Source organism: Candida parapsilosis, contig 005809, assembly GCF_000182765.1.
Source record: "Candida parapsilosis strain CDC317 annotated contig 005809".
NCBI classification, from domain to species: domain Eukaryota; kingdom Fungi; phylum Ascomycota; class Pichiomycetes; order Serinales; family Debaryomycetaceae; genus Lodderomyces; species Lodderomyces parapsilosis.
The window spans coordinates 1,227,583-1,245,665 of NW_023503281.1; the positions used below are offsets into that span (position 1 = coordinate 1,227,583).

At 38.6% G+C, this 18,083-nt stretch overlaps 6 protein-coding genes and 2 non-coding genes across 8 annotated transcripts; 5 read left to right on the forward strand and 3 right to left on the reverse strand. All coding sequences in view use genetic code 12, as the record gives it.

The window, feature by feature from the left end:
* Positions 1-46: 46 nt before the first annotated feature.
* Positions 47-2,647, reverse strand: CPAR2_205920 (uncharacterized protein; the record flags this gene model as incomplete). The annotated part of the gene is made up of 1 exon (XM_036809488.1): positions 47-2,647. One exon carries the CDS (start codon positions 2,645-2,647, stop codon positions 47-49), a length of 2,601 nt encoding a protein of 866 aa, XP_036666120.1.
* A 741-nt stretch (positions 2,648-3,388) lies between these two features.
* Positions 3,389-4,981, forward strand: CPAR2_205930 (uncharacterized protein; the record flags this gene model as incomplete). The annotated part of the gene is made up of 1 exon (XM_036809489.1): positions 3,389-4,981. One exon carries the CDS (start codon positions 3,389-3,391, stop codon positions 4,979-4,981), a length of 1,593 nt encoding a protein of 530 aa, XP_036666121.1.
* A 65-nt stretch (positions 4,982-5,046) lies between these two features.
* Positions 5,047-6,525, reverse strand: LPD1 (dihydrolipoyl dehydrogenase; the record flags this gene model as incomplete). Its single annotated transcript, XM_036809491.1, has 1 exon — positions 5,047-6,525. The coding sequence occupies one exon, from the start codon at positions 6,523-6,525 to the stop codon at positions 5,047-5,049; it is 1,479 nt and encodes a 492-aa protein (XP_036666122.1).
* Positions 6,526-8,689: 2,164 nt separating this feature from the next.
* On the forward strand, positions 8,690-8,763 carry CPAR2_t_cp_Lys(UUU)_7. The gene has a single exon. It is a non-coding gene; the product is annotated as a tRNA-Lys (tRNA).
* Positions 8,764-10,570: 1,807 nt separating this feature from the next.
* On the reverse strand, positions 10,571-13,516 carry SEC5 (exocyst subunit; the record flags this gene model as incomplete). Its single annotated transcript, XM_036809492.1, has 1 exon — positions 10,571-13,516. One exon carries the CDS (start codon positions 13,514-13,516, stop codon positions 10,571-10,573), a length of 2,946 nt encoding a protein of 981 aa, XP_036666123.1.
* A 533-nt stretch (positions 13,517-14,049) lies between these two features.
* Positions 14,050-14,120, forward strand: CPAR2_t_cp_Gly(GCC)_8. Its single transcript has one exon. It is a non-coding gene; the product is annotated as a tRNA-Gly (tRNA).
* A 335-nt stretch (positions 14,121-14,455) lies between these two features.
* CPAR2_205960 (CREG family protein) lies at positions 14,456-15,163 on the forward strand (the record flags this gene model as incomplete). Its single annotated transcript, XM_036809493.1, has 1 exon — positions 14,456-15,163. One exon carries the CDS (start codon positions 14,456-14,458, stop codon positions 15,161-15,163), a length of 708 nt encoding a protein of 235 aa, XP_036666124.1.
* A 747-nt stretch (positions 15,164-15,910) lies between these two features.
* On the forward strand, positions 15,911-18,049 carry CPAR2_205970 (uncharacterized protein; the record flags this gene model as incomplete). Its single annotated transcript, XM_036809494.1, has 1 exon — positions 15,911-18,049. The coding sequence occupies one exon, from the start codon at positions 15,911-15,913 to the stop codon at positions 18,047-18,049; it is 2,139 nt and encodes a 712-aa protein (XP_036666125.1).
* Between the last annotated feature and the right edge of the window lie 34 nt (positions 18,050-18,083).

Consider the following 18,083-nt stretch of genomic DNA (forward strand, 5'->3'; position numbering starts at 1 on the left):
TAACCTACATTGAAAGTATTTCTTGAAAAGGATACTACTTGTCAACTCATTTGCTATTTACTGTAGAGCTTCCATTGGAGCCCGACTTTGATGGCGTGTACAGATCAGGTTCATCACCCAGTTGGCTTTTACTCTTGGATGGCGTCTTTGGAGTTGCATCTACGGCATCATCCAATAACATCGACGATAATCTCTTCTTCTTTGGTGAAACTGAACGTTTCAAAGACATTGGCGACTTGGCAGGTGTAGGTGGGGGAGTACTTGAACGAGATCTCGATTCGGATTTGCTACTTTGGTCAGACCGTGCTGCATCGTCAAAAGCATTTTGCTGAGATGTTGCTTGTGTATCATTTTGTTGAGATGGTGCTTGTGTTTCGTGTGCTTTCTCTGGTTTCTCACTAGACAAACTGTTTTCCCTATGTTTCACAGCTTTCTTCAACCTTGATTCCAAACGAGATTTGGATCTTGCTGCTAATGATTCACTTGGAGCAAGAGGTGGATCTTGACGAGATTTGGTGGATCCAGTACGGCTTACATTAGGACTGCTAGCAGCGCTGTGCGATTTAGCTTTTGAGCTGTTTCTCCTAAGTTCATTGAAGATCGTTTCCTTGTTTTTAAGTAGATCCTGCATGGTATTGACAGGATGTTTGTCGTTGAAGCTGCTTTTCGAAAGATCGAAATGTGTACTTGTCTTTGGACGTAATAACAACTTGCCAAACTCTAAGCAGAGGGCATTTTGTAGATTCTTGGAGGCCTCCTTATCTTTAGCTCCAATTATTTGCACTAACCGTTTGAGATGAGTCAACAAAGCGTCGAGGGTAGCTATGTTGCATTTAGGAAGCTCTGATAAAACGTTTTGAAGACCATTGATACGTGCATCTTTTTGCGATTGGTCGTGATAGTTGTGATACAACAACTTGATTACATCGTAGTAATTATGCGGTATCAATGAGTCTGGTAATTCCATCAAGTACAATTTCAACACATTGGTGATTACAACAGGATTACTTTGGCCCAAGATCTCGGAAATTTTATTTGGATCAGACAAGTCATTGAGTTGTGATCTCAATTTGTGAACATTCGACAAATGCACTGGCTGGGTCCAAAGATTGATCCTTTCCTCGTCGTTCTTCAAATCGGGATATGTGTGGTCCAAGTGGCTCAAGATACATTGAACAATAATAGGAACCACTTTTTTGTCAAGTCTAGACTTGACACTCAAGTCAACACCAAAGGTTTGTCTTAGATTTGAGTCATAATAATTATCGTACAATGTCACATGAGGTTTGAAATAGCCTGTAGCATAATTTTCAATCAAAAACTTCAAGTCGCTAACTGGATTGATTGTTTCTTCCAACAATACCAACTCATCCGTAACCATTTGCAACTGCTTTACCCTGTTTGCGAAACTAGCTATAAAATCAAAAGAAACTTTCTTGATAGCTTTCAATCGATCCAATTCACACTTTTGCATGAAAGTTAAGTGGTCCATAACAAGTTCTTCAAACTCGCATCTCAACACATCAAGCTCTTTAACTTTTTCAAAGTACCTAGCATCCAAAGACTTGACCTCTTTGAGCAATTTAGGGTATTGAGTTTTGTCGGTATAGTCAACACCACTTACACCAATTGCTTCTTTAACATCATCAAAATTGAATGTGCCAAACCCTTTGGCGAAACCGTTGTTAGCACCATCGTTGTTACTTGGGATGATTTGGGCAACATCGAAAGCCTTTTGTTTCCACTGATAGAAAAATTGAGAAGAATTGATAAATGATTTGCCCATGGATCCAACAACTCTGATAAATTCATTCTTTATCAAATCTTGACCAAACCTCTCCGCTTTCTCCAAGTTCTTTTCGATTTCAGGAACATTGTCGAGAACCCATTGTGTGATGGAACTTCCAGTAGATACGTCTTGGTAGGTACCTAGAATAGGAACTTTATGATCTGTTCGAGGTATACCAATTAACATTTGTTTCAAAAGAGTTTCCATTTGTTTGGCATTGAACTCAGTGTGAGTAAACTCAAAACTTGTGTCTGCACCATTTTCTTCCTCTTCTTCTTCTTCTTCTCCGTCGTCATCAGTAGACTCAACTGCTTTTGACCCGGAAATTTTCCTATAAAACTCAGAATCACTCATCTCCTCGTTCAACTCCTTTTCAGAATAATGGCTTTTGAACTCTTCCAAAATTCTGCACTTGTTAAAGTACCTGTTTTGCAATTTATCCACTTGACTTTGCATAGACTTTAGCGACTTGTATTTTGCATTGATAGTCGAGGTGGAGTATCCAATCCGTTGTTCGTGTTCGTTGCACCATTTTTCAAACGGAACAAGAACCATTGTTTCTATGTTCTCAGCAATATCCAAATGGTATTGACCTTGTTTGTTGAAATTGTCGTGTAATTCCGAGTATGCATTTTTGATTGTTGACGCGTAATCGTCGTTGGCTTGACGTTTACTACTTGGCTTTGCGTTTGTTGATATGGACTTGAGAGAGGTTCCATACAACATCTCCAGCTCCATTCTTTTTCTGAATAAGTTTATAAAGTCGTCATTTTCGTGTATGCCTTCGAAAAGTTGTCCAAATAGAATTTGAAACCCCAGGTTATAATCCTGGGTCCAAAAATTCTCAGCAAATGACATCCAGGGGAGTGACGGTAGTATACAGAAGGTATGTTTCTGATTATTCCTGTAGTCTAACTAGCAATTTGGTAGTGTATGTGTGAGTAATAAGAAAATGAAATAAGTGTGATTTGAGATTCTATAGATCGTCTGTGATTATGTTTTTTTTTTTTTTGTTTTTGTTTTTTTGTTTTCCTTTTTCTTTCAATTTTTCAAATTCTTTTTTTCTTTTGTTTGTTTGGGGGTGCCTTCAATGTTAGAAAAACTATAACATCAATTAGTGTCTACTCATTCTTAATCCAATCGAATCGGAATGAACGATTCCTTCTATGGAAATTCAAGTAAGACATAACGTTGGGCTGCATTGTACTTTTTGACAATGAACTGCATCGACAAAGTTTTTCGTGTTCGCGCCGCGATTTAGATTTAAAGCGTCGCATTCCACGTTGATGCAAACAAAGATTGTCGCTTTTGTGTGTGTGTGTGTGTGTGTGTGTGTGTGTGTGTGTGTGTGTGGCTACAATTCCAAGCAAGATCCATGGTCGCACATGAGCGATAGAAGGTGCATCTGTATTTTAATTGCATGAGTCACACATGCTTGTGGCAAGGAAACTAAATGCCCTTATGTTTTTTGGTTCTTTTAGTAAGGATGGTGTAGAAACCGTTTGAGTGGTAGCTCTATCCAGGATGGAAGATTAAAGTTCCATCTTCTTCGTTCCTTCTCAATAGCTTTTTTTACCAAAAACCTAACAAACACACATCATGCTCAGGCAATTGTGTAAACTGAGTGTCACCAACTTTACTAGAACTACCCAAAGATCTCTCGCTTCAAGTTACAATGACAATGACACTTTCAAATCAAACTCTGATCCACAGCTGAAAGACGCATCATCAACAAAAGTTCCCCCACATAAAGACGGTCTCTATTTTGGGAAATTCAGCGAGAAAGAGTACAAAGAAGCAGCAAGAGTGATTAAAGAGCAAATTGCAAAGTTGGAAGGAGAGATTAAAGGAGATCACAATGTGAGAGAAAATATTGGGAAACTTCCCCAATTTCCCGAACAAGGACCAGCTGCATCCAAAGACTCAATTAAAAACTTGACTGACTTTTTCAGACAGGCTATCAAGTTGACCGGACCAATAACTTTAAGTTCTTACATGAGACAATGCTTGACACATCCTGATTTTGGGTATTATACTACTCGAGACCCTCTTAATTTAAAAACTGGAGATTTCATTACCAGCCCTGAAATCTCATCAGTGTTTGGTGAAATGATTGGAATTTGGTACTATACAATTTGGCAATCTCAAAATCAACCAAAGAATATAAGATTTATTGAGTTTGGTCCTGGTAAAGGTACACTAATTAGTGATGTGATGAAGACATTCAATACATTTATTCGAAAAGCTAGCAATGTCAAGCCTGATATCGAAGTGGTGTTGATTGAGGCATCAAAAGTATTACGATTCGAGCAGTATAAGCTTCTATGCAATAGTGATGAGTATGCATTGGAAACTACCGAAGAAGGGTTTAATAGATCAACTACCAAATGGGGCAATGTAATCACTTGGGTTGATACTGAGAAAGACATCAAACAAAATGAGTCGCAAAAGCTTGCAAATTATGCCCTTGCGCATGAGTTCTTTGATGCATTGCCAATAAAGTCATTCATCAAAAAGGAGGAGGGCTGGCGTGAGTTGGTTGTTGAAGACACCCCAACAGTCCTTAATACACAGCTCAAATTGGAAAGCAATGAGAAAAGCGACGACTCATCTGAGACGCCAAAAGACCCCACTTTAGACACTCAATTTCACTTGACGATATCACCAAAAGAAACACCTGCATCAATGATTCCAAAGTTGAGCAAGAGGTACAAGGACTTGCCCGTTGAATCTCGCATTGAAATTTGTCCAGATGCAGAGCTATATACTTTGAAAATTGCTCAGTTGATTGATAATGTGAATGGCTTGGGTGCGGCTTTGATCATTGACTATGGTGTGGTGGATCAGATTCCAGAAAACTCTCTACGAGGAATTTACAAACACAAGTTTGTGTCCCCATTCTACAAACCGGGGGAAGTTGATTTATCCATTGACGTTGACTTTACTAATTTGAAGAGTCTTGCGGAAAATGTGGTTTCTATTGAAGGTCCCATCAATCAAGGAGATTGGCTTCATAACATCGGCATAGGCTACCGAATTGATCAATTATTGAAGCAAAACAGCAACAACGATGAGATCCAAGACAAGATATATGGCGCGTACAAAAGATTAACCGATGAAGATCAAATGGGAAAAGTCTACAAGTTCATGGCCCTTTTACCAAAAAAAGCAGAGAAGCCAGTAGGTTTTTAATAGAGAGGTTTATCAGAATCCATTGTATATAAAATTGAACGTTAAAAATTTTTATTGTATACTCTTTAGAAATTGATTGGTTTGTCATAAGCAGCCAATGCAGCTTCTTTGAAAGCTTCAGATAATGTAGGGTGGGCATGACAGGTTCTTGCGATATCTTCAGCCGAAGCACCGTATTCCAATGCCAAACCAGCTTCAGCAATCATTTCACCGGCATTTGGTCCAATAATATGAGCACCCAAAACCCTTTGAGTTTCAGCATCAGCAAGGATCTTAACAAAACCATCTGTGTCCAAGTTGGTTTTAGCTCTGGAGTTGGCAATGAATGGGAACTTACCAACAGTGTACTTGATTCCTTGATCTTTCAATTGTTGTTCGTTCAATCCAACCCATGCAACTTCTGGGTGTGTGTACATAACGGATGGGATATTGGCGTAGTTGACATGGCCGTGGCCGTTTTTGATGATTTCTGCTGCGGCAATACCTTCTTCTTCGGCCTTGTGGGCCAACATAGGACCAAATGTGACATCTCCAATAACTCTAATGTTGTCCTTTTGGGTCTTGAATTGATCATCAATGATTAATCTGCCTTTGTTATCTTTTTCCAAACCAGCAGCTTCCAAGTTTAATCCTTCAGTGTATGGTCTTCTACCAATGGCCACTAACAAAACATCAGCCTCAATGTCCTCCTTTTTACCAGACTTGGCATCTTCAACTTCAATCTTGACAACATCGCCATCCCTTTCACCTTTTGTGACCTTGGTGCCTAGTTTGAAGTCCAAACCTTGTTTGGATAACAATTTTTGAGTTGTCTTGGCAACTTCGGCATCCATACCAGCTCCAATGGCTGGTAAGAATTCAATAACGGTGACCTTGGATCCCAATCTGGAGTACACAGAAGCCATTTCCAAACCAATAATACCACCACCAATGATTGCTAATCTCTTTGGGATCTCTTTCAATGATAAGATACCAGTAGATGTAACAATTCTTTCCTCATCAACTTCGATACCTGGGAATGGAGTTGGTTCTGAACCAGTGGCAACAATGAAATTGTCTGCCTGAACTTCAATTGGCTCTGCGTTTTCATCAATTGGTTGAACCTTGACAGTTTTGTCATCCACAAATGATCCGGTTCCTTTCAAATACTCGACTTTATTCTTTTTGAACAAGGATTCGACACCACCAGTCAATTGCTTAACGGATTTTTCTTTGGCTGCCATCAACTTGGCAAAATCTACACCCACGGTACCATCAATGGCAATACCTCTTTCTTTTGCTTCGTGTTGAACTTGATGCAACAAGTGAGTATTGTTCAATAATGATTTGGATGGGATACAACCAACATTCAAACAAGTACCACCCAAGGCACCTCTTTTTTCAATACAGGCAGTGTCCAAACCTAATTGCGCTGCTTTGATAGCAGCAACGTATCCACCTGGACCACCACCAATAACAACAACGTCATATTTCTTGGTGGATGCAAATCTAACAAATTGAGCAAACTTTTGTTGCACAGAAGTTGGTTTAAACGATCTCAACATTGCGGGTGTGTGGTATGTAAGTGTAAGTGTAGGTGTAAGTGTGAATATGTGTAGTGTATGGGTTAGATGTATATACACTGAATGTAAGTCTTTCTCTGTTGGTTTTTGTAAAGTTTGATTGGCAACAGAGAGAAAAAGAAAAAAAATTTACTAAAGCTGCTACTGCTCTCTTTCTCTCTCTCTCTCTTTAATGACAATTTTGTACCAGTTTGTTGTATTTTTTCTCTCACTCTTCTCGGTGTTTAATGTCCCGGTCACAACTAATTTCAAAATTATATGATAGACTAAGATAGGATAGAATGGGATGAATTTAAATTGGAATCAGTTTCAAAATGAGAATATAAGTCGGCTCAAAAGTACATACTCAATGTGAATGTGAATGACTCTATTTGTAAGCAACAAATCCTCCCTCGGAGTTTTGATTTTGCGTGCATAAAAAAGGATTTTCCTGACTCCGATCTCAAAGTACACATCCCACTGCACCCGGCGAGTACAGGCAACACAAACGAAAAACTCGTCGAATTTGCAGCAAGAGTCACTTCCGGGGCATCTAAGTGAAACCATGTTAGGCTTCAATCTGTACGTGAACAATCTAGTTCTGCGTGTATTTGTTGCGAACACAATATAGGTTGTTTTCAGTTTTTGGTCGACGTGAAGCTATAATGTGTGCTTTGTCTCGCCGGCACATACACGTTATAGGAAGTAAGTAAATGTCTACATGTGTGTCACTTTCCTTGTCGATCTACCCCACGTTCTCATGAGTTGGCAAGCATTTGGAAGTATGTAAGACTTTCAAACGAATAGTGACGATAGTTGCTTCAATAAGTGATGTCAAATCTCCCTCTTCCTTGTGCCAGTCATTCCTTTGGTAAAATCTGCAAGATTCAGCGGGCGTAGCAAACTGACTGGAACAAACTTGGTAGCTTAAATACGATTTAGATTTGCAGCAATTTGTTTTCAGTAATTGCACATCCCCTACCAAGATATCGCATTGGATGATGTATCGCAGATTGTAAAGAGTCTCTCGCTTTCGTCATGAATTCATAGCCTTAAGAGCAGAAGCGTTTCTTCTACTCCTTTGCAATTATCGAGAGTCAAAAGGATAACAAGTTGCCTTCCCTTGATAGGTGAATTGGAGATTCCCTCAATCAAAGGTCGATCATACTTATTCTTAGTAAATTTGAGCTTTCAACTATTTCTAAAATTCAATATACGAAAATACCTCTAAACGTTTCATCTCTTTATTGATTTGAGGTTTGACTTAATATTTCGCAAAAATATCTTGTGAATTTTTGAAATCTAATAAAAAAATTAAAACCCTCTACGGATTTTTGTTACCAAGTAGTCGGGATGTAAAATTAGCGATATTATGCGAAATGAAGGTACTAAACTGACAGTACCTAAGGATCTACGAGAGGAAAAGGAAGATATTTAGCAACTCGGGTTGCCAATGATATACAAGTTTTAAGCACAGTATAAATTCTCAAAAAAAAAAAATCAAAATTCGTTGTATACCCAAGTGAGTGAGTGTAAGGTAGAAGATAATTATCTAAGGTAAGTGATGACGCTAACTGTTAACGCAGTAGAAGTTCTTGAGTTGTGTTTGAGTAATACAACAATTAGGTTTAATTGACCGAAGATGTATTGTAGGTAACTAGCTAGACTTAACTAAAACTAAAGACTACACAATCCTCAGTTGCATTCCAAGAGAAATTCCAAATCCTTTTTGTATTTAGATATCCCTTAAGGGAATCAAAGAACACAATCCCGATCTTTCTTGCCACTCTACTGAAAGGCGAACCAAACCCAATCCTCAATTCCTTCTTTAGGATAAATTGCTAGTTGGCATGTACAAACGTTCGTTCGTTATTTTCTATCCTAGTTAGTAATCCATAAACGGCAACTCTATAAAGCTTCGTTAGACTGGATGATAAACACTGACGATCTTTTCTACTTTACCTTTTAGCTCCTTTTAGTAATAACGGAGTTCCATTGCTGAACACCAGGTGTTTATTTGACCGTTATGAATTCTATCGTCTAATCAACTAGCGGAGAGACTATGGGAGTTGCTGAACTGCCGTGATAGGTGGTTGGCCAGAAACATAGTAGTAAACAAAACTATGTGACAACAAACCTTATTCTCCTAAAAAAAGTTTTGAAAATTGCCTGGCTAGCTCAATCGGCTAGAGCGTGAGACTTTTAATCTCAAGGTTGCGGGTTCGAGTCCCGCGTCGGGCTTTGATTTTTTTGTTTTGTTTTTGGCGAGGTTACATAAAGATATCTTTTTATGAGTTACTAAAGTAAGGTGACAAAGATAGGTCTCCTTCTGGTGTTTTACTTGAGAAGCCTGTTTATTAATGTAACCACGAGTTTCGTGAATGCCACATTAGATCTAGCAAGTTATTTTTCGTCGCAAGAAGCTTATTATGGTCGCATTCATAAAATGCTAAAGAGGTATTCAGAGAACCGAGAACCGCGTTTGCAAATACCCTTCATTTCAGGTAGCTTAAGTGCTCAAGAGAATATTTTCGTATACATTCATCTATGCACACAGACAACTCACCTCCATCGTCGGTATCACTACTTTCGAAGAATGTAAAGTAATAGCACTAGCTACTGTCGAATAGTCTATCTGCGCGTATCGCCCATTGAACTAGGAAAAGCTCAGTCCAATCATAGATAGAATTTGCCAACACACCCAATAATAACGTGCACAAAAAGTGCTTCTCGCATATTCTGGATTTCCTAAAAACCTTCGTCCTAGCTTCAAACCTAGAAATGCAATTTGCTGAAACTATATAGATGATGTTGCTATTGGTTTATTTACAGTATTTTGAGTGATATTAATTAGGCATATTATGTTTCAAAATTGTTCAATCTTTGCCTACATCACGATCTTGTGGAATAAACACAAGATCTCATCTATCTGAAGACCACGTAGCTTTCTCGTCATTACCATATATGATCCCATTTTATACCAATGATAACAAGCATATATGTTTCAGTGTAGCTGTTTGATAAGGTGTGTTGTTGGTATCACTCCAGCATAATAAAAAAAATAATACCCACACTAAATCTTTGGCAGCCAAAAATTTGCAAAAGTGTAAAAACCCCTCAAAGTTGCTCCTCTTTCAATTCAAACACGTTCTTGATTTCTTCCTTTTTCTTTCTTTCCTTCTGATCATCATCAACATCATTACTATCACTACAACAGTTTATCACAGGGTTCAGAGTCCTCCATTCTCATTTGAACTCCTGTATTTTTAATAACTAGAGGAGTATATTTGAAGTCACTAGAGAAGTACTTGCAGAAAGTAGTCTTGAAATTTTGATTCTTTCTCAGTAGCTTCGTAACCAAAGAATGGGCAATTTTGCGACCAAAGAGTGGGCGATTCTGCAATTACAGGATGTATGCTTTATCAACGTCGAAACAACACGACAGACACAGTATGTGGTGTTTCTCACCACACCTCAAACTTTAGGGCCCCCAACGTACACACACAGCCTTTGATCAGGTTATTACTGTGGCAAGTAGAGTTAAATTCGCTCAATCACTTTATAAAACTAGTTCAATGGACCCACTTACAATTCAAAGGCGGAGTACAAATAGCATCACTTAATGAGTCAACATTCAACTTGTTTTGAATAAACGCGTATATAATGGATCTTTCGACGATTACCTAGAGGCTGAGATCGGCTCTAGTACCGACGGCCCTAAATAACGCAATTTCCCGTGTTTTTACACAACCATGATGCCAACGTTTGCCACATGCACTATTTTTATAGGGCGAAATTACCTTAAGGCAACAGCGGAAGAAGCTTCATCTACCAGACTACCTTCCCAAGAACGCAAGTTCAGTATCCCACTTGTAACTGTATTGAATCATACTGCGAGCTCCCAACAACACACCCAAAAGTAGATCGCAAGAAACTATTACACCTGGCTTGTTATCGGTCACGATACTGCACGTCATCTCCCCATTGTATGTATTGCCAATTGCGAGCTCTCCAATTCGGCTTGATATTTTCCATAACCTGCATCAGTTCAAAAACATTCAAATTGTGCTTTCGAGGATTTCAAGTACGCTTTCAACTTATCTTTGAACAAGGCATCGCTGTATTGTTCCCCTCTCCGAGGAGCAGCACCACACTCGCTGATCTGGGCACTAATATTCTCCAATAGGTTCTGCAACAAGCTGAATGTGGAGTCGTTCAACCGAAGTCCTCTAGACGCTTCAAACACACTATGCAAAAAATTGCAATCCAATTTCAAGTTATACAACACCGAGACGTTGCGTATATTGACACTTCTCAACCCATCCTGAATGCTCTTTAAAAAGCTGTATTGTAATTCATTTATAATTGTGATGAATATGTCGCCACTGGTTAATGGCTTAAGTTTATGCACAAGTTTGACGAAATGCATCAAAACTTCAAATACAAATCCATCGATTGACAAGAAGTTTATCACATCATTTTGAATTTCCGAGATGTGAGTAAAGAATTCGCTGGTTGTAGAGGAAATTACCTCCTTTTCGTTAGCCAAGATGTCATCAAGTATAGTCAAGCTAGCCTTGTCAATGTCAGCAAATAGTTTGAGCTTTTGTTTCGACAAATCTTTGCCAAACCGTTGATCAAATTGGAAAATCAAGAGCGGGTATGTTGTTCGTGACAATTTATCCAAATTATTCACGGTGAGAATCTTGAAAACTTCTATTGTGGAACTCTTTTCCTGCGATAACGAAAGACGATCAATGTTGTACTTTTTCATAAAGGAGTCCACAATAATGTTCAACGTTCTCATAAACTGTATTTCAATGCTCATGAGGACTCGTTTGCTAGGATACGAGGCAACAATATTAACTTGTAACTGATCTTGATTCACCTTCTCTTTACGGAAAATAATTCTGCTAATCTTGGAAATCATGTATAGTTGATAATATTCAATTACATTAACCAATTTAGTACAAGATCCATCTTTTGCATTGTATTTATCCTCAATTTTCCAATCTTCCAAATCATAAAACTGCGTGCAATCATTGATCCAAGTGGAGCAAATAGCCTCCAAAATTTTTTGGTTAATATGCAGTGAGGCACTTTTCAAAGTCTTCAACTGCTTGTTTGTATCTTCATACTTGCTCACATTACCAATAGTAGTAACGGCAACGCCCAACTTTGTTAGTACACGATTCACTTTCTTTTGAATTGTGCTCAACTGGTGAATCGTGGACAAGGAGTTGGAATAGCAAGGAACAAATTGCTTGTAGTTTGCGGGCCGCGATTCCAAATTGTTGACCTCTTTGTTATCTTCACTATTTGTCTCTGACTGAAACAACCTGACCAAGAGATCCACCGCCTCATTTATTGCATCAAGAAACTTGTCACGTATAGACCCCAGTGGGTCAACATTCAATTTATGATAACTGTTGTAATTATTTGCAAATTTTTCAACCAACTTGATAAATATGGTTTCCATATAGCTCATAAAGTTGACCAACACCAACCACGTTTCATTGACTAAACTGATATCGAGGGCATCGCCACTTTCAAAAGCTTCATCGATAGCCAACATTTTCTCCTCCTTGTTCTTAGCTAACTTGATCTCATTTCTATAGCTATCGTATTTCTCAGCAATATAACTCAAATGAGATCCTTGCCTTCTTTCCGCCCTCAAAGAAGCTACGTATTCTAACAATTTTTTCTGCATCAAAACAAACTTTGTATCAAACTTCTTTTCCTGATATTCAAAATCAGTTTTCAACACCTCTATCTGCTTATTCAAAAACACACCAATTGGATCAGAATGATTGGTCAGACCACGAGCGCTTTCTATTTTGGACAAATTTTCTACCAATGACATGAACTTTTGGTCGTCTTTATTGCGCGAGCCAGTTCCACTGATTGAGCTTTGGGTACTACTTGCCTCATGATCCAACGAAGATAATTCTTGATAAGTCTTGTCTCTAAATTGACTGGCAATTGTTTCTATCTCTTGAAACACTTTTTCAATGATGGTAAGTTTCAGGAGTCTGATTTTGTTTAGATCTGCAAAGGCAGCTTCGTCCTGTGTACCACCACTTGATTGCCTGAGCTTATCGACATCTAATTGAAACGAACTGTCAATTTTTCTGAGCACGTGTAGTTTCTCACGGTCATACCTAGTGTAATCATCGATAAACTGGTGACTGTCATTGGTCGCAAGCGAATTGATTAGTTTGCGCGGAATGTTGAACAAAAACGCATTCGATTTAATGAACTCCAACATGATGTTGAGTCTGTCTTCTTTAGCTTTGTTTTCAACTATAGGCTTTATCATCAACGTTGTTGTAGTTGCCATATTGTTCAACGACAGCTCAAGCTCTGATGATATATCACCATTCCCATTGTTATCAGACACGTTCAACCTATGTCGCTGAGGATTAAAGTATTTTGAAGTCTCCTTATCCTCTTGCAGCTTTGTTTTCAGTTGACTGAATGCTTGCAAAGTGCCGTCCATTTCGGCTTTAACATTCAAAGCATGAGTAATATTGGCATCAAGAGAGCTTTGCAAATCTCTTGTATATGACTGGATGTTTTTGTCCAAAAAGCGTAGCGAATCATCCAAGACATTCAATGGAGTATCCTTGTGAATGGTCGTTAGGTACTTGTAAGGCTTGAATGTTTGCGAACTAATCAAGTAATCTTTCACCAGAGGATCATCTGGAGAAGAAATAATTCCTCTCTTCATCAAGTCAGCCACAATGTTCGATCCACGTCCCTTTAAAGGATCTTCTAGATCCTGACCTTTAGTAGGATCCAACTCGTTTGAATCCACATCGTCCAAGGCAAGTATCGATTTCATAAGTTGAAAAGATTCTTCAATGGAGAGTCCAGATAAGTTTTCAGGATACGATTGGTCAATGCTGCGTACATCTTTACGTTCCTGGGGATGCGGAGTTCTGAGTCCATAAGTTGCTAGCAATTGTTCATGTGGCGGGTTTAGATCAAGCATTGAACGTGTGTTGGGATAGTGTGTGTTGAATGGAGACGAAATTGTCGGATCTTTTCTTGTTTTCGCAAAGCTCAAAAAGTGATTTACACGTGAGTAACAAGTATGTATCACGTGAAAATAAACAGACCTCTACTTCAAAAAAGATAATTTGTTTTGTTAGGGGTACGATCCCGCTTATCGGGCGTGTTGAATTGAGCTATCAGCCAACAACAATATATAAAGGATAGGTCATTCCCACAAGGAAAATGAAAAAGGAAAACCAGAACATAATAATGAAGAATAATGAATAATCAAGTTATGGATCGTACTTACGACGCTATCATTGATCAATCATTCAATACACAAATATATATGATTATGCGCATATCGTCAAGTCTTGGTCTGACTTCAATCAAGAAGTACATGATCACATATGACAAACACTTCCAAACAAATACAACATTGTAAGATCGTCAATCCAAACATGTTAGATGGGCCTGGTTTGGCTAGAGCTCCGTACTTATAAACCAAACCTCCAACACCTTCAACAAGAGGCGCAAATGGTTTAGTGGTAAAATCCAACGTTGCCATCGTTGGGCCCCCGGTTCGATTCCGGGTTTGCGCATTTCTTTTTTTGTTTGTTTATTCTGAGGCTTCGGTTGTGCATTTACTTCTGCTTTATTAACTAATATGGCGCAGTCTGCAGGGGTGTTTGCTAACAGTTGTCAATGCGCGTCCTTCTAAAGTGTTGTAAAAGTATCTACTTTCTACTCTGTTGATTCATCTGAAAGCCGATCGGGTATACAATTTACCTGTGATTTGCTTATTTCTCTTTGTTTCTTTTTTTCTCAAGGCAATTTATCGATCGAGAGATAACACAAGTTATCTCCTTTTGCCCCCTGTCGCTTGCCCCCTGCCAATTGAATACAATTACTGGCTACCATTACCACCCCACCAGACATGAATTGGTTATTATTACTTTGTTCTTTTGTTTTTACTGCAGTTGCATTGCCCTTTGAGGATGTGATTATTCTCGAAAATGATGGACCTACAAATGAAGAAGGGGCCTCGGTAGCAAGGACGTTGGTTAATAGAGAATCACTCGCAAATGTAGCTACAATTAAAACCTGGAAACTGGAAAATGGCAAAACAAGGCATTTGCCCGTTGTCAACATGGAATATTATGCCGACTGCGACGAAGATGGTGATCCATATTGGTTAGTTATCGATGTTGGTGGTGCTAATCAAAATATCATTAAAGGACTGCCATTCAGTTTTGCAATTAGAGATGGGGACCATCCAGATTGGGACAAAGTTGCGTCCAATTATCCTGGGAAACGTGAAGGATCTAATGCCGGCTCCCCACGAGTTCAATTGACTGGTAAGTTGGAATATGTGAATTTTTTTAATCCATTGGACCCCCGCAGAATAAAGTTGGAGAAATGCTTTCTTCAAAGACACCCAGATTCATCATTATGGCTTCCTGGATCAGTTGTTTCTCCGCACAAGTCACATTGGGTGAAACTTAAAGTTGATGGTGTGTATATCATTGGTGGATTTGGTGACACAGCTTATATTGGAGACATTGAGCCAGAATTGTATCATGCTGCAGAGATCATACCACCTTCAGACGGTGAAGAGTTGAAGAGGAGAGTGAAAAAAGACTGATTATGGTTTGTAGCCCTGTTGTATCCCTTTTTTGATTAGATGATGTAACATGAAAGCTTTTTCTTCTTTTTTACTAAGTTTTTACAAATGAGGCGGGACAGAGGGTGTGTATTGATAATTGCAACTTCAGAATTGGTTGAAACTTTGTTTTTTTGGAAAGACCAAAGTTTCCATTTTTTTTTTTTCTTTAGAGTTTGAATATGTTTCAATCACTGGGTGGTGATACTTTTAGTCATCAATGGAATACCAGGTAACCCCACATTTCGAAAAACCTTAAACAAGAAAACCAGGCCAAGTCAAAAAAAAAAAAGGGAAACCGTCACAACGTTTATTCTTCTTTGATAAAGTTAAACCTATTTGAGTTTGTCGGAAATTATACAAGTCAAAAATAGATGGAAATATGATTTCATTTTGTATATCCTGGTTTTTCGTTATTTGTGTATCGGAAAAACCAAAAACTCCGATGAACAGAAAAAAAATATTTAATCAATTTCCGAGAAGCGTGTCAAAGAAAAAGGGGAAATTCCTACTCTCAACTAAATCAATTTGGAAATAGCGCCTATAATGCACCCCCACATTTTGCGGATTTGAAACAACTTTAACTATATTGGTTGCAATGTACTAACACATACAAACACAGAGAAATACAACAACAACAATGGCCGTATATAAACCAATGGGATTCACTACCTCCCTCTCTGTTCCACTGTCTTCTTTTCATCAAATAAACCAAACTTCACAAACAACATGCCCTCACAACAAACAATTAAAGAATCTAAAACAGATGTGTTAATCATTGGTGCTGGTCCATCAGGATTGATGTGTGCTTTGTGGTTAGCAAGATGTGGAATCCCTTGTAGAATCATTGATAAACGTGCTGGAGACATCTTTGCTGGCCAAGCTGACGGCTTACAAAGTCGTTCATTTGAGATTTTCCAATCTTTTAGTGAAGATCCATTTGACTTTGTTACTTTGGATAAGGCATGGAAAGCTGCTAACCATATGATGGAAATGAGTTTCTGGTCCCCCAATGAAAAGGGTGTATTGGCTAGAAAATCACGTATTCCTGATTTCATTCCTGGTATTTCGAGATTCCATGAATGTGTTATTCATCAGGGTAAGATTGAAAATTGGCTCAATACTTCTATTGATCAGTTTTCTGAAGGTAAAGTCAAAGTTGAGCGTCCATACTTGCCATTGTCCATTAAAATTGATGAAAATATGAAGGGTGACCAAGATTATGCTGTTGAAGTTTTGGTAAAGAGGTTGTCGGATGACTTGGCCAAGCCAGAGCAATATGGAAACATTTCAAATGGGTTGTTTAGAGCATTCGAAGGTGATCAAGATAAATTTTATGCTGACCACGTGAGCGATGGTAACGTTGAAGACTTTGAACTTATCAAGGCCAAGTATGTGCTTGGTTCTGATGGTGCTCACAGTTGGGTCAGAAAGCAATTGGAGATTGAAATGCAAGGAGAAACAACTGATTTTATTTGGGGGGTCATCGATATGGTTCCAATTACCAACTTTCCTGATATTAGAAGTAGATGTGCTGTTCATTCAAGAGAAAGTGGATCAATGATGGTTATTCCTAGAGAGAACGACTTGTGTCGTCTCTACATTCAATTGAAGGAAGTTGCTAGAGAAGATGGTGAAGGTAGTGATGTCAATGCAGCCAAGGCAAAGGGAAGAATCGATCGATCTAAAATTACACCTGAATCCATTATTAAGCAAGCCAAGGAGATCATCCAACCATTTGACTTGGATATTACTGATATCAGTTGGTTTACTGGTTACCAAATTGGTCAGCGTGTTGCCACTGGATTCCACAGAAACAACCGTGTATTTATTTCAGGTGATGCGTGCCACACCCATTCACCAAAAGCTGGTCAAGGTATGAATGTGTCAATGCAGGATACTTACAACTTGGGTTTCAAATTGGCCTTAGTTTGTAAAGGATTGGCTAAGCAGGATATTTTACAAACATACCAACTGGAGAGAAAAAAGGTTGCTCATGATTTGATCAATTTCGATCATAAATTCTCCCGTTTGTTTAGTGGTAAGCCAATGATCCCCAATGCCGAAAAGTTAGAGGGAAGCAAAGATGCTGGTGGTGTTGATTTGGATGAGTTCCATCAAGTTTATGTTCAAGGAGCCAAATTTGCTAGTGGAACGATTAGTGACTATCAAGATTCAATCATGGTTAAGAAAACAGGTGCTAAACCTCGCTCTGGTGAAGAAGCCGACGGGGATTTCAATCCATTGGCAAACAATGTCCCTGTGGGAAGAAGATTGTTTAGTGATTTGGTTTTGGGCCACATTGATTACAAGATGGTGCATTTGGCTGACAAGATGCCTTCGGATGGTAGATTTAGAGTGTTGATTTTCCCCGGTGATGTCCATCAATACAAGGCTAATTGGAATACATTGAACAAGTTCAATGATGTGCTTGAAGCCAAGGACAGTTTTATCAAACGCTATACACCAGTCAATGCATTCCCAAGTTCAGTTATTGAAATTCTCACCATTCATGCTTCACTGAGATTTGATATTGAGTTCCATGACTTCCCTCAATTTACTAGATCTACTGATTTCAAAGGACGTACTGATTATTGGAGAATTTTCTGTGGAGCTGGTAAAGCATATGATGGAACTGATATTGACATCTACAAGACTTTTGGTATTGATAAGCAAGCCGGTGCTATCTTGGTTGTTAGACCTGATAGCCATGTGGCTCAAGTGGTTGAGTATTCTTTGGATGGATTGAAACAGGTTGATGAGTACTTTAGTGGGTTCATGCTTGATCAAAGGAATAACGTTTTGCCAGAAAAAGACAAGACTATTAACGATGCTATTAGATTCCTTCAACCAAGATTAGCAGTATAAGGAGGATAGCTAGTTGTTTTGAATAGTTTTATCG